This window comes from Struthio camelus, chromosome 15 (assembly GCF_040807025.1).
Source record: "Struthio camelus isolate bStrCam1 chromosome 15, bStrCam1.hap1, whole genome shotgun sequence".
NCBI lineage: Eukaryota > Metazoa > Chordata > Aves > Struthioniformes > Struthionidae > Struthio > Struthio camelus.
The window spans coordinates 15497932-15513202 of NC_090956.1; the positions used below are offsets into that span (position 1 = coordinate 15497932).

At 40.6% G+C, this 15271-nt stretch overlaps 1 protein-coding gene across 6 annotated transcripts in view; it reads right to left on the minus strand.

Annotated features, from left to right (window-relative positions):
- The window catches only part of LOC104149733 (uncharacterized), a 308193-nt gene that overhangs the window by 217145 nt on the left and 75777 nt on the right, over window positions 1-15271 (minus strand). The window contains exon 1 of one of the 6 annotated variants that reach the window (XM_009683526.2): window positions 3543-3792. The exons of the other annotated variants lie outside the window; for them this stretch is intronic. Within the exon in view, the coding sequence (XP_009681821.2) occupies window positions 3543-3604 (62 nt within the window). The 5' untranslated portion in view covers window positions 3605-3792. Of the gene's footprint in view, window positions 1-3542; window positions 3793-15271 lie in introns of those variants that run through there. 6 annotated transcript variants of the gene reach the window in all.

The following is a 15271-nucleotide window of genomic DNA, read 5'->3' on the forward strand; positions in this document are numbered from 1 at the left end:
ACACAGTCTACGAGAGAAAAATCCTCGCAAGTGTCCACGGACAACAGGTAATCCTGAACCACCACAACTGCTGCAAAGAAGCAATGCAGCTTCTGGCAATCTCTGCACTATTTAACTGTTCATGGCTTTTCAAGATCTCGTAGGCTCCAGCTGCTCTGGAGCAGCCCATTTCTGCTACCTCTTTACAAAAAGGGACTCTACGGCTATTTGGCTCCAAGACTAGTAATAGCTCCAGTTGTTCCATATTCTTGACTCTCTGGGACTTATTTAGGGACATACGACGCTACTGAAAGTAGATGTTCACTCTGCAAAGTGTTTCTCAATCCTTTAGCTTCACTTCAGATAGCTTAAAAACTGCACACATCCTGATCTAGATGCTGCTTTTTCCTCCATTTCTCCATCACATTTTTGTTTTCCTCATGAATTAGGTCAATGTCTTGGAGACATTCCAGAAAAATCTCCCCGAGATCTTACCCCTTTTAGCAGCACAGCTATTGCAAACTATAGTGTGCTCCTTATCTTACAAAAGATTTCTTTGACTTTGGCTGCTGCTGTCCTCAGAGAGGCCCTTCTCCTGCCAAAGCAATGTGCCCTTATTCCGCCCAGACATGCGCTGAGCACTTCTGCGAGGCGCCACTTATTCAGCAGCCCTGTGCTGTGTGGGCCCTCAATTTGCTAGAGCACACGTTGTTCCAGATCTTGAACCACCAATATTTGATCTCCTTGCTCAGGCCCTGGAGCAACCCCGCTCTACTGAGCTCCAGGTGCTGGCAGTGGAGCAGCTGGGGTTTTCCTGCCCTGCTTTCAGCCTGTTATCCCAAGCTCTCCCACCAGAACAAGCCATTATCAAAGCTGAATAACCCTCTATTATTTCTGGTCCACCATATACATGGCATAACCCTGAGAGCAGCTAGTGGATGATGCTCTCACCGACATTTCCAATGATTCAGCAACGTCATCAAATCATGAGCTGTGCCTAGACCGATTCCAGAGCCGCCACCACCAGCCGGAATAAGCCCCTGCTTTTTTCTCTCCTCTTTTTCTGAGCTATAGCTGTTGATTTAACGCTCACTTGTGCAGCACTCACAGGTTTTATTCTCTCATGTGTCAGCAACTCTCTACACCTGCAACACATCTGAGTGAGGTATCAGGATCAAGAGCAGCACTGATGAAAGCCCAGTCCCTCCTCCCTCTGCTGCTGCCTTGCCTCAGCTCAGGTTTATACAAAATACTGCTCCAGCCTCTATGCAGCACATAGCCAGCCTCTGCACGTTTCAGCCCCTTTTTATTTTTACTTTTTTCATCTCTCTCTCCTGTTACGACAGCTGTGTTTCTGGAGCTTCCCTGGGGAAAATCTTCAACTTGAAAGGGCCTCTTAATAACCTTGCTGAGACCCACACACGGGAAATTAAGCCATTCTGCACATTCAGCATTTACCGCTCTGTTCTGCGATCCCAACTTCTCGTACATACATACGGTTTGCAGCCATTTGGGGATTAACCCCTTCACCTCAGAGAAGTGCAGGTGAATTTTCATTTGTGTGCGCAAACTCTTTGCCCAGAGACGTGGGTAATAGTTCACATACTGAATACAAACAGCTCTGAATATATCAGGGCCTCTTTGCATTGCTGCCAAAGAGATCTGTCGGACAAACAAAACGCACACCAAGCGGAAACCTAATTAGGGACCTTTGACTCTCGGATTATTCTCCACTTGATTAAGTGTAATGAGCACCCCCTCCCTTTCAAAACAAAACACAACGTATTAGTTCTTTCTGTAGGGTCGACTCTGAAGAAATATTCAAACAGAAGAGAGGCTTTTTGTTTGTCTGCTTGTTTTAAAAACTTCTAGTGCACTGTGGCTTAGGGAATTCATTCTTATTAACTCCTCTTAGTAGTTTCCCCTCTAGTCTAAGGGGCAGATACTTGGAGACGCAAGCCTCCTTTATTTACCTACCAAGACTGAGAAACTAGCTGTCTAAGCTGGCTACATCCCAGACATCCGGCGTGCAAAAAGCACAGTCAGATTGCTCAGCTGCTCCGGGGTTTGGGAAGCACGGAGCCTGGCAGGCAACACCGCGCTCGCAATCACACCTGACCAGTCTCTCCGTAAGCCTCGTGGAAGGTTTGGATCAAATATTTTTCTTCTTCTATTTTAAGAAATCAAAGATGTGTTTTCTCTCTATGTTAAATCCATGTTTCCTTGCACGAGCACAAGTGCAGATAAAGAAATCTGCATCTGTCCCAACAGCGAACATAAAAGAAACCTCTGCAAATGCAGGTGCACCCCGCGTGTGGGAGCCAGCACACGTTCTGGCTTCAAAAGGAGACGTGCCAGGTGCACAACGCCGTTGCTTCCCTCAACCCTCCTCGCTCGGACGGACTCATCCGCGCTTCGCTACTCCAACTCTCCACGCTCACCGACCTCTCCTGCTTCCCCAGCGCCTCCGCTCAAACAGCATCTCTGCCCCAGCGCGTGCAAGCGCAGCCAGCGAGCCGTACCCCTTCCAAGTCACCCACCTTCCCACCACCCTTCTAGGACTCGAGAAGGACCGAGTGACCCTCTCACAGCGTACAAAGGCAGGGGGCTGGGCTGTGCAGCCCAGGCTTTTTTTGTTGATCGCGCTGGAAAGGACACGCGAAACGCCACGGGCTCGCTTAACTCCGCTCACCTTCCAGGGAGCTTTGCACTAGTTACAACAGGCCAAGGAAAATCATTGCCCGCCAGTGACGTCTTCCAGCTGCCAGGGCATTGATACAGCTGTGACTCGAAGGTGAAGTACGTACCGATGCACCGCAAAGAAACTACTCCAATGAGCTGCTTTGTAAGCCCCTCCTAAACGGTAAGCTGCTGCCAAACTGTCAACAACCCGATTTTTTTTTTTTCTCTCCAGTTAACTGATACACCTGTGAGATTCTGGAAAGACTGGAAATCGTGGAATCTTAACTGCTGCGAAATAACTGCATTTTTTTAAATAAATGTGCAATAACTATAAATAAAGGCCTAGCATGATAATTGCATTTTACTGGCTCCCACAGAATCTAAAAGTACCAGAATGAAGAATTCCAGGGCACGAAGGTCCCAGTGGCTTCTGAAGAGGTTTGTTGCAAGAGGTTTACAACTGTTCTGAAGAACTTTACTACTTTATCTGACATGAAAAAACTGCATTTTAATTTTTTGCCAGCCAGCACGTCCATGAGATGGTCAGAGCTCAAAATCCTTAGCAAGCCCATGACACCAGCCCCTCTTTGCTCCCTTCATTGAAGAAGAGAGGGTAAAAAATTAAACCTTTACCCTAAACAGTCACATTCTTTATTAGGAGAGCAGCGATGCCGGTGCGCTGCAGAATCTAAAGCACATGGGACATACCGCTGCACAAGAAGTTCGCTGAACTGATAACTTAAATGATTAAAGGACTGTAGGTCGTACTAAATATTCACAGTAGTCAACCTGGATAATTATAAACAAACACATTAAAAAAAGTAAAGTTAGCACCTGGCAAGAAGAACATAAGGAAAGCACAAAGCCAAAGTACCACTTACTGAGAAAGCCCACTCTCCAACACTTTTTTCACACAATCTATGGAGTTTTGGAGTACTCCCATATCCAAAATCCAAAGGAAAAAAAAATGTTATTTTTCAATCTTGACAAACTTCCCCCACAACATAGCTCCAAAGACCATAACTACAGGCACGTCCTTTTTTCCACACGAGTGAAGCAATCGAAAATGTTCTACAAATTAGGAAAAAGAGTTCAACATTTGTTTTTCATGTTGTGCCAAGAAATCGTCAAGGGCGGTGTGAGAAGAGCCTGCCGTAGCTGGTGGAGGAGGTGTACGGAGCCGCTGCCGCCAACGCCGGCGCTCCTCTAAGGCTCTCGGAGACGCCTCACCTGCCCACGGCCCAGCGTCTGCAGAACTGCTGCTGACGTGCATCAAAACAAAACACGAGCGCTTCCTTAGCGTCGCGGGCTACCTTGCTCTTCCTGAGGGCTGTGGATTGTATAAGAAAATTTATACAGAAATTCTCTACCGTTCAGCCAACCAGATTCAGCAGCAAACTTTCAAAAGCAATGCTCTGGTCTCCTGCGCAGATCTGGCATCTGGGTTTTTTTTGCATATAAAGTATGTATTATGCATGCTATGGTCTATGTAAATATTGAGGTATGAGTTGCAGTAGACATATGTTATGATTTTATAAAATAGAAATCTTAAAAAGAAAGCTCCTAAGCTATAACTCGTAGTTTAAGGACAGGTTTCTTTTATTTTTAAATAAGAACAGTTGTTTTGAAACATTACTTCAAAGAAAGCAGAGTTAAACGGTGCAGCCATCAAGCACAGGTTCCTTATATGCTTTACTTAAGAAATGTGCTGAAAAGGAGTAATTAAAATGTTTAGTTACCATGGCTACCTTTACCTCACATGGCAAGGAAAATCTGCACTCGAGACAAAATGCAACCCCTTAAAGAGAGAAGCAAGCCACGTAATCTTTATTTTTGCAGTATTTTCTGACAGAAAATCTGTTTAAAATAAATAATTATATGCTAATCCAAACATTTTTTTGATTTCTTTCTTGCGTTTGTATAACATTATTTACTCTTCTTCTGGCTGTATATAAAATGATGCCTGACTACCGCTTGCATTATTAGATCACGCCTTTCACAGAAGCACCAAATCCGTCAAGTTTCCTTAGATATTTGAGACTAAAGAAGTGCGATAGAAGTAGTCTCTTTAACACTGCTGTGAACATGCTTTGTCTTTTATAATTTCAGCTCTCTAGTTTTAGACTAAGGTTTCTCTCCAATTTTAGACTGAAGTTTACAGAGAAGTTTTTCACAAGAGGACGTTGTGTGCATGTTTCCAGAACAAGACAAAAATGCAGAACTGTAGATGCACTTTACAGTGTGAAGGCGCTAGACATACACATATTTCTTGATTGTCCTGTAAGGAACAGTTGTGACAAAAAGCCCACACGACCGTTTTCTATGAAAGGTTCTTGAATACCACAAACTTCTATTAATATCGCAGGGCTGAAGCACCAGTTTTCAGTTGTGGGAACACTCAGAGGCTATCACTGAAAGTCATGAAAGTCAGAACAGGACTGTGGTCCCATTTATGAAGTTTAAGTTTTAATGTGTCCAGATAACTTTTCCTCAGAATAAAGCTGGTAGCTAAAACAACTAGAAGGCTCTTAAATAAAGAATATATATTAATATATATTAATTGCTTGCCTCATACAGTGGCATGGCAGCATGATTCCTTTATCAGAACACTGACTATATCAATTCATTACAAAAGTGACTTTCAAAAAAAAAAATAAATTAATCATTTTAAACTCTCACACCCCTACCATACAGGGCCTGGACGACTTAGGCGTTCATCCTGAAAAAGGAGAAAAAGAAACACCAGAAATCAAACAAGAACTTAGCTATCGTGGAATAAGTTATATGCCTGGGTTAGTCTACTATGCTACGTAGCAGTACAAAAAACCTGAACAGGTTAGCTGAGCATCAGTACAGAAGATAAAACAGTAAAGCAGGAACTAGAGCAAAGTGGGAAACAAGGCTGGCTTGGTGATGGTGGCTAAAGAACCTCTCGCTCATCAGAAAGCGCACTTTGGCATGTCTGTGATCTGGGAAACAGCATGCGAACCATCACTGATGAGATCTGCAAGGGCAATTACACGAGGAAGAAAGTTTTGACTTTTGAAAGTATAAAACAGGAAAGAATATGTTTGTTCTTTCTGGAGCATTTGAAAACAAGGATCAGAGTACAAACTCATATGCCAGTCACACTGCTTTTGATTATATGAACCAACTAAGAGACTATTTGCCAAAGAACATGTGTGCTGTACGCTCTAAATTTAACATGAAACAGTCCATTGTCATTAAAAACTAGAGTGCACAAAGTCTCATTAAAAGGACTTCTTCCCCTCTTTCCCTTGTGCTATTAAATGACAGCGTAATGGCTTCCAAATAAAGAAAACACATTTACCGGGGACTATGATTGAAAAGACTATGTTATGATTGATGGCCAATTCTTTCCAAAGCTTCAGCAGAGGGTTATGACATCCATTACTGCAAAACCCGTATGCCACCGATGCAGAAACACAGGCACGCTGGCTGGGTGCAGCACAGGAGCAGCCCAGCCAGGGGAACTGCAGTCAGAACAAGGGTATCATCATTTTAATAAATACATTAAAGAGCTCGTAAGGACACTTTCTCAAACAGACACCACAAATACTTTAGTGGTTACAGAAAGTCAGATGCAAGATAGAAATCACATACAAAGAACCTGTTTCTTTATCTGAGGTACTAAAAACTTTACTATTATTATTATACTAACATTACTAAATATTACTAGAACTCCAAAGATTTGAGAGAACAATTTATCTTTCACCTTTGTATTCTCATTTACTTCATGTATTGCATTCATTTTAGGCATGGAGGCTTATTTATTCTCTTCATTTCTTTCTTCTACATTTGAGACTACAAGCCAAACAGACTTTGTAACTCCATCTTGTTCTCGCTCTAAACTCTCACCAGTTACATATGCAAATTTCCCAAAACGCAGTGAAGTACAGTAAAGTACACAGAAATTTAGCCAATGCTCAGAGCTGCGCAGCATTCAAAGAGAGGCTCTGGAGTTCAGGCTCTCTCCAGTGCCTTATGGCAAGAACAGCACCTTCTTCCTTTTGAAGACTCTCTCTACAGATGTTCAAAGGACATTTGCTATTTCGATAAAGCATCCCCTACGAGCATTCACATAAAGAACGCTGTCCATTGTACCTCATTTTCAAAACATTAAAAAACAACAAAACCAGTAAAAGTCTTCCTCCAATGCAATTTGGAAGACCTACTTGGATCTCAAAAGCAAAGGGTTCTCCTTTCCTGTTGTCTAGGCTCTGCCCACTGCAGTATCAGCTTAAAAATAATAACTAGAAATACAATTGAAGACATGGGGGGGAAGCTTTGAGCTTTTATCTATTAAAAAAACTCAGCACTTTCCTAAAATACACTTCTGAAGATTCTGGGAAAATGAAGCAAAGCAAGTTTGTCTGTACACACTTTGTGAGTTACTGATACTCACAGAAAAAACTTACAAGTGAACTAAGTTATAGCAAACCATATATGCAAAAGAATAAAGAATCAGTTATCTTGTGTGGCTGCTCCAACTCCTAGAATTTAACACCCAAGGAATAACCCATGACTGAAATAATTTTTCAAAGACTTAGGTGCAAGTTTTTGAAAAAAATATTAAACAAATTCACGCTAAAATATGACAAAAAGAGATAAATAGGCTTCCTGAAAAAATGTAAGCTTTCCAAGCCTCTAAGAAACCCAGACTGAAAAGCGTGATACACAGAAAACAAGGAAGATATGTACATTAGCATTACCAGGTACGTTCACAAAAGCTGTTATTTGAATGTGGATCTTAGATGTTACCATCTGGGGGCACCTAACTTTAGTAAAAGAGAAACACAGAACTTCACATAATTTTGGGTAATCTCCTTGTGAAAATCCAAACTTAAGACATGATGAAACCTCTAGTCAAATTTGTAAGTCTTGGCCATGAGTCCTTAGAAGCCTTGGCTGCTCCAGTGAGTGCTACTTCTGGAGAGGCAACAACCCCAGTATGTTTGTTTGAAGTAGAAATGCCAAGCAGTAGAAGCCCAGTTTGCCAAAAAAATCCAGTAACAAAGAATTATGAAAAGCTCTTCTGAATTTCAGTTCATCTGAATACTTCATGCTTACACAAATCCCCCTAAAGATTAAGATAATCATATTAAAGCCTCTATAAATATTGCCAACAGGGATCACAGTAAGTCTGAGTTACCATCAGATAATTCTTTCATCAGGAATCATACCAAAATAAAAACTGTTTTAAGTTTTCAGCTGAGATGCTTTTAAGAAATTAAGATACTGTTAGAGATGAATAGATGAATGAAGACTTGGTGACACTTAGCATACTATGTAAAAAATCCTGCACTGAAGAACACTGTCAAAGAATTGGGGTCTTGCAAGCCCAGTTTCTTATCTTCTGTTAATTTGGGGGGTGGGGACGGGGACAGGGGGGGAATACTGTTTTTACAAAATTGAATCTTTCTGCAATAACATAGCAGCATGGGGGACTTGCTAGAAATCTTCTCCCAGCAAAAGAGTGAAATTTCTGGTCAGAGACATCCAGATGAAATGGTTCAGGTGCCAGAGCACAGATCTAGAACCTACAATTCACCATAAGAATGAAGCAGAGATCCACCAGGCTCTCTTTCAGGAGAACCTCAAAACAAACAAACAAAAAACTTTCATAGTAGAGGAACCATTGCTTCCCATCTTGCTCCAACCACAAATATACATGACATAGAAGTCTGGTCTAATTTGTTGCATTAAAAAAACAAATATGTCATCTTACTCTTTGCACAGATAGAAACACCACCAGAAAAGAATTATTTTTTTCCAATGAAACATCATCAGGATAAAATCCAAGCAAATACACGGCAGACAGACAAACCATCTTCAACCCTTTGCCCCATGCACCTCCTAGCCAACTTGGTCATAACAATTACTAACTGGAACTCTCATACTTATCCCAAATCCTATCCTTCTCTCAGGATAAGGTGTACGGCCCCAGATTCTCCACTTACTACCAGAATTTTTGAAAATGGGAACACACGTGTCACTGTTCCTGTTAACTGGAAAAAAAAGAAGGGCCGCATTTTGAACACAAACAAATACTTAGCATCTGGCACCTCTCCACTGTAGGAACAGAGATCAGTCGTGCCTGGCTTGTGCAGCTGAAGTGCCGGAGAGCGTATTACGCTGGCCAGCACTGAAAATACATGTTGCTAATGTCACAACAGCAGGACAGACAGACCTTCATAGCCTCAAGAGAGGAAAAACTCCTAAGCTCGGTAGTTAGTTATTTTTGTGCCTTTGGTGAGACATCTTTTGCTTCACAATGTGAGAGAGGTTAATACTCATATTAAAGATATTCTATCCATATTAAACATTTTTAATTAATGAAATTCATATATCATTGTGAAATGAACGCTAAATGACTACAGGAGAAAGCTGAAACAAAAGTTCATTACATAGAAATATCTTGTTTCAGTGTTAATGAAATGAGATACACCAATTTGTTTCAACAATTACCTTTTAAAATTGATAAAACTCAACGTGTTTTAATGACATGCTGACAAAGTTAGATTTTTCAACTAGAAGAGTGTTGCATAAATATGTTTTTTTTTTAAAGTTGCTCTAATAGCTACAGTGCAGAAGCCTCCAGACCAGCTTCAGCTCATCAAAAAGATCAAGATTTTGATATATATATCTTGTACTGGTTGTTCAAACAGCATTATCCATATGTGAAAAACAACACATTTGTCAGGGCCCTGAGGACGCTAATGGCCCTGGCCAGCCCCCTGATGCCCCAGGGCTGCCTTGGCTACTCTGCTCCCACGCAGGGTGATAGGATGGGCCCTGCCCTACTGCCACACGGAGCCCCCATCGCTACTGGCCCTTGCTGCACCCTGACAGTATTTACTGTCTTAAACCATTTTTTTTTTAAATATAAAATCGTTTTCATGGGTGATATTAGCGAAACTGCAAAAACATTTATGTTGGGCATACGCAAAGCGGTCATAACTTTCAACTGCAGAGGAGTTGGAAGGTAAAGGTTAAGAGACAAATTGGACATGTAAGTGGCAGAGAGAGGCTTAAACACGTTTAACAATGAGGATAACATGGATTTGGATTAAGTTTTTAAAAGGAATAATTTGCAAGATGTGCTTATAATATTAACTGTTTTACTCACACAGTCATCTCACACGCTGCATAGAGAAATAGATGTAGCCACAAGCATTGGACCAGAACCCTGACCCTGATCCCAAAACAAATGCAGGTAGAGGAGCATAAACAGAAATTAATTCAAATAGAGATAACTTAAACTCCCAAAGCTGCTCACATCCTAAGCTATGCCTCTAGGAACATTTCCCTTGGCATATAGGTGAGGGGGTGATATAGAGAAGGGGAGGAGGAAAGATGGAGGTATCTTCAAGTTCATAAAAAGCTCTTGGCTCCTAGCTGAGATCCAATAAAAAAAAGAATTGTCATCCTCACTCCCAAATCATGCTACCAAAATCCAAGAACAGCCATGCTTATCTTCATCCCAAGAGCCTATTGGCTATCGCTGTCTCACAGTTTACTTTTGAGGCAGAGAAGGCTACTCTCAGATCTTACAGCAGCTAGCACAGAATTAGATCTTTTTTCCATCCTCATGTCAGTTGCTTGAGTGACTTGCTGCAGAGAAGCAGTATTTGTAGGAGCTTCACAGTGGTGCACACTCCTTTCTGAGAAGGAAGGACCTAAAACAGACCCTATTAACCATGAAGGTTTACCTCCCCTTCCTAAAGGAATTCCCTCTGAGATAGCCTTTCACCTCCTTTCTCACTCAATCTGCTGAAATCAGACACCCCTGGCTTTGCACAGTTTTAGTGGATTGCTCATGTAACTCACCCCACTCAGAAACATCTCCAATTAGCCCCAGAGGTTTCTCATCTATTCCTCACCTCTTTTAATTCAATTTTCTCACTAGAAAACAGGACCGTAGGACTCGAAGCTATTCTGATCACAGTCTTTCCTGTAAGGTTCCTTGAGATTGACACTCGAGGAACCAGAAGCTTCTAAATATTTACAAAGTTTGGACCTTTATAAGGGGAGGGGTCATTTTTTGTTTTGATAAAGTGATGTTGAGCATATTATGAAGCCTGCAGCAGGCACAAGGCAGACAAGGACACGTATCTTTCAACTTCCAGACTGAGCTTTGCGTCTAGGAGACTCCAGGGCCCCAGCAAGGCCCTAGAGACTCCACGGCAGCTCCTTCCTAGTGTGGTCACACTCGTTAAACGAAAGGCAATAATCTTCAGCAGTTGTGGGATATGTAATAGCCTTTTCCACAAAGGCCAGTCTTTACCACTCATCTGCTCCAAGACTCAGCATGAAGGCCCCTCAGGCTAACCCAGACAGACCCAACCCCAACTGTTGTGTTTTAAGATGTTTACCCTGGCCTCTGTGGGAGGCCTTGTAAATCCTTATGCTGGGCTGCGAGATATATTAAAAACAGTCTCCTCCCATCTACCTTCTACAGTTCCTTTTGACTTTCTTTAAAATTGAACACTCAATAATTGGGGCTTCTATTCCCTTTACCAAAGTAACCTTCCGGAAGTGATCACCTGCTTCAGATCTTGATTCATTCTTTCCTTTCAAGCCAAAGACATTTCTTCATTCACATTCAAAGCTTCCTTCCTGCAGTCCAGAGTAAGCAAAGGTCCTTCCAGAGGGAAGCACCACACAAGAAAACAGAGAAGCTGAAGGATGCAATATTATTCATAAAAGTATTACAGAACTTCTCATATTCTCCACATGGTGAGTTGGCCCTTGTGCACTTGCCACTAAAGCAGGAACAATAAGGCAAATCCTCTCTGAAAGAAATCACAGTCTGATTTCCCACTTCTTAATCAGATGATTACCTGTCAGCTCCGGAGCATTGCCTGAATCACAGGCATTTGCTTACAGCTCACAGGCTCAGTGTCCAGAAAGTCCATTAGCAATCTAATGGATTGAATGTAACAATCATCCTCAAGAGTGGCTCCAACAAAAGCTTTTTGAAAAAGAAGAAAATATTTATTTTTGCCTTTCAAAAGAATTCAGCAAAGACAACAAGCTTAGGCAGCACTATGGCCATGAGGGGATAAATCAGTTTTCGGCTACTGTGGACAGATAATGAGGACCTGCTGTTCCTTATAAGACACGGCTGTGGAGGAAAAATTCACTAGCCATTTTTTATTCCTACTGCAACCGCAAGACCTGGGTGCTGTTTATTATTATTTGTGACAGTGGTTCATAACGAACAGCAGGTCCTCATTAAGAAAGACACATTTACCACAAGCATCCACCTCTCTTATGCAGAGATCAAGTCTACAATCTGAGTGCATGGCACAATCTACTTTCTCTTTTCCAGGAGACAATTAGAAGTCAACCAGAAGGAATGAAAAAACACACACACACAAAACCACAGGAACATTTTCTCCTTTCAAAATTAAATCTTTTGGTTTTCAGCAACACAGAAAATTACCATATAATTAAGAAAGTTTACCTACCGAGTTTTTATTCGTGCCTCAAACAGAACAGTAAGAAAGTAAACGTCTTGAAAACTTGTGATTCCTCCAAGAACAGAAATATCTGAGCCCATCTTCAGACAGAAATTCAAAATTACATGATAAAATTAATTCTGTAAGTATAAAACAGACCAAAACTCAAAGCTGTTTATCAGTTGCAGGTGACACTCACAGAATGAGAGCATACGAGGTAACCCACATGTGACCAAAGCAGGATGGATATGCCCATTAACAAAACCTTCAGAAAGTTTTAAGCATTAAATGGTCAAAACTTCAGCTGACAGAGGCAGGTCAGGGCAGAGAAGAAGAGACAAAGGATTTGAATTTCTCTCCTTCCCAGGAATGAAAGGAGAGGCTTGCAGAATAATACATAACTAAAAAACTTTGCATTTCCAGGGTCATAAACATATCTTATGCAACAAAAACATTACAGGCCCATCACATTGCAATTAAATAGTTAATACTATAGCTAAATGAAAAGAGGCAGGGGCAAGAGAACCCAGTTCTTGAGATTGGACCACTTCAGAATTCAGATTTCTGACTCTAATCTCCCTCCCTGCCCCATTTTTTCCTCAAGTATTTTATTCAGATTACTTGTGGAATAACCAAATAATACCTTATGTCCATACATACTGTTCAGAAAAAGCTACAAAACCCCTATGTAACAACTGGTAAATACCCGGGGAATCATATTTGGCTATGCTGTTTTATTAGTAGTTTCCAAGGAACCACACAGTACTGTAAGCTACTTACACTATACAAAATAATATCACATGCAACCATTTTAACAAGGACCACAGTTCCCTGAAATTAGTAGAGAAATACCAGCTTGACCAAGAGAGACCGCATCTACAAGAAATCATTGCAGGAAATCAGACAGAGCCATTTATTAGAAGGCATAGGTCATAACGAAAGACTTGGAATGATCACATTTTTTTTAGTTCTCTATTTTCTCTGATCTACAGACATGTAGATCTCCAACATGATCATCCATGCAATTTCAATCTTTTTCCATCAAAAACTCCCTGCACAAAACAATAATTAAAAGCATTAACCAATACTCGCTATGTACTTAAGAGATGGAATCACTTTCAATTACAAAGTGTATTCTAAAATGGTATCTATTTTTAATCAATGTTTTCTATGATTCCAAATTTTACAGAAATCATTCTATCAAACATTTATCCGACAAAAGATAAACTGAAACAGTATTCTGTTCAACTTTGCTGCATATGCTGTATAGCCTGTCTCCACTATCTTTTAAATAAAAATCTCTTACATAACTTTATAGTAAAAGTTTACTTTGTCACAGAGCAAATAATGCCACTAGAAGAAAGCATTATGTCTTTCCCAAACTTACACATCCACAATAAAGTTTCCAGAAACATTGTCTTGGACATACAGAAGAGCTTTTTGTACTCCTGGAGACAGAAGTAGAAGTGTCAGAGAGTAAAAAGGCAATCTATATTCCAGAATTGAGTTTGGGAATAAACAAAAGAAACAGCATAAGCAAAGAAGTTATGGCCAGATCTAACAGTGCCAAATGGTCTGAACATGGAATACATCTGTAATTGCAGCAAGTCATTTCCTCATAAAGACAGCATAATTTAACATGTAGCTCAGCAAATAATGAAGAAAATCAAATCTGTTAAATAGTAATTAACTCGCAATTAACTCAAATTAGTGAAGAGTCATGTACACAATGGGTGATGGAGTCCAGAGTGTATCAGAGTAATTGCCATATAAAGCAGAAATTGAGGAGAAGTTCAGAAAAAAGTAAGTGTAGTTAGGAAGGATTTTTCTAAGTTGAACATAAGGATTGAAAATGAAGGGTGAACTCCTAGTAGGGCTGAGAAAACGTCTCAACAGATTAAGGAGAGAAAACAAACAATTACTGAGGAAAGATAAGATATTTAAAGAAGCCCAGAAAGTAAGAGACTGCTGACAAAAGAAATAACCACAAATTGCAAGAGCTTTGTACAGGACAAAAACCTCTGAGGAAGTCTCACTGATTCAGAGTGATGATGGGAAATATTTAAAATGAAGACAAGAAAATTGAAGGGCTCAAAAGAACATTTCTGTAATTCATTGGAAGGAACTCATCCAGTCTTGTGTGGTATTCCACCCTGAGAAACAGTCTTGAAAAGCAACACCGATCTGGTTTCAAGGAGAAGAACAGAATAGTTGGTTCACAAGCAATTTGTTACAGAATATGTAAAAGGTGGCGCCAGGTATGCAGGATAAATCAGCAGCTACGTAATTGGTATAACATGGGATGAAAAGGTGCCAGTACAACCAAACAGAACTACAACTCATCAGAACTACCCAAGAAATATGGCAATCTAAGAGGGGAAGGAAAGTTTTGCTTCAATGAAAGGACACGTTATCTGGAATGAAAGGACTAGAGATGTAAAGGCCAGGTTCACACAAGATAACACACTTCAGAAAGAACGGCATAAGGACTAGCTGCTGTTTATTTGTATTTATATTAGGAGAATGTCTCCTACTTCACTACAAAGCTTTGGAGAACTAAGTCCTCGAGCACTAAGTACTCAGAAGCAAGAATACGTACGACAGTACTAAGTACTCAGAGAATCAGGTACAAACGACTACAAGAAGTACTAAAATAGAAGGGTAAAAATATATCTAAAATATACTAGGATGACAATGGCTATGAATTGCCAGGGAGATTAAAGAGATATAAAGACACAGAACACAATAATAATGAAAGATTTCATTTAAGTCCCATATAATTTGGCTCTACATCACGATGAAGTTTGGTAGACAGATACATTTTAGGCACTGCAAAGAACAGCCTCTTGGAGCAGCTAATGAGAAAACTCACAAGAGGAAAATTCTTAAATTGGCTCAAGGTTCAAGATAAGGTTATCAAAGAACTACTCGGAGATGGACACTACTCTATACTCAAGATACAAAACTCCTTGTATGAGGGGGGGAAAAAGCCATAAAGAAACCCACCAGAGGCTTAACTTGATAGGTTAGCTAGCTGAACCTGCAAAAGGAGAATGACACAAAAACTAAGCAGCTAGTTAAAAATAAATTAAAAGGGAGCAGCTAAAAATTTAAAGTGTTCATAT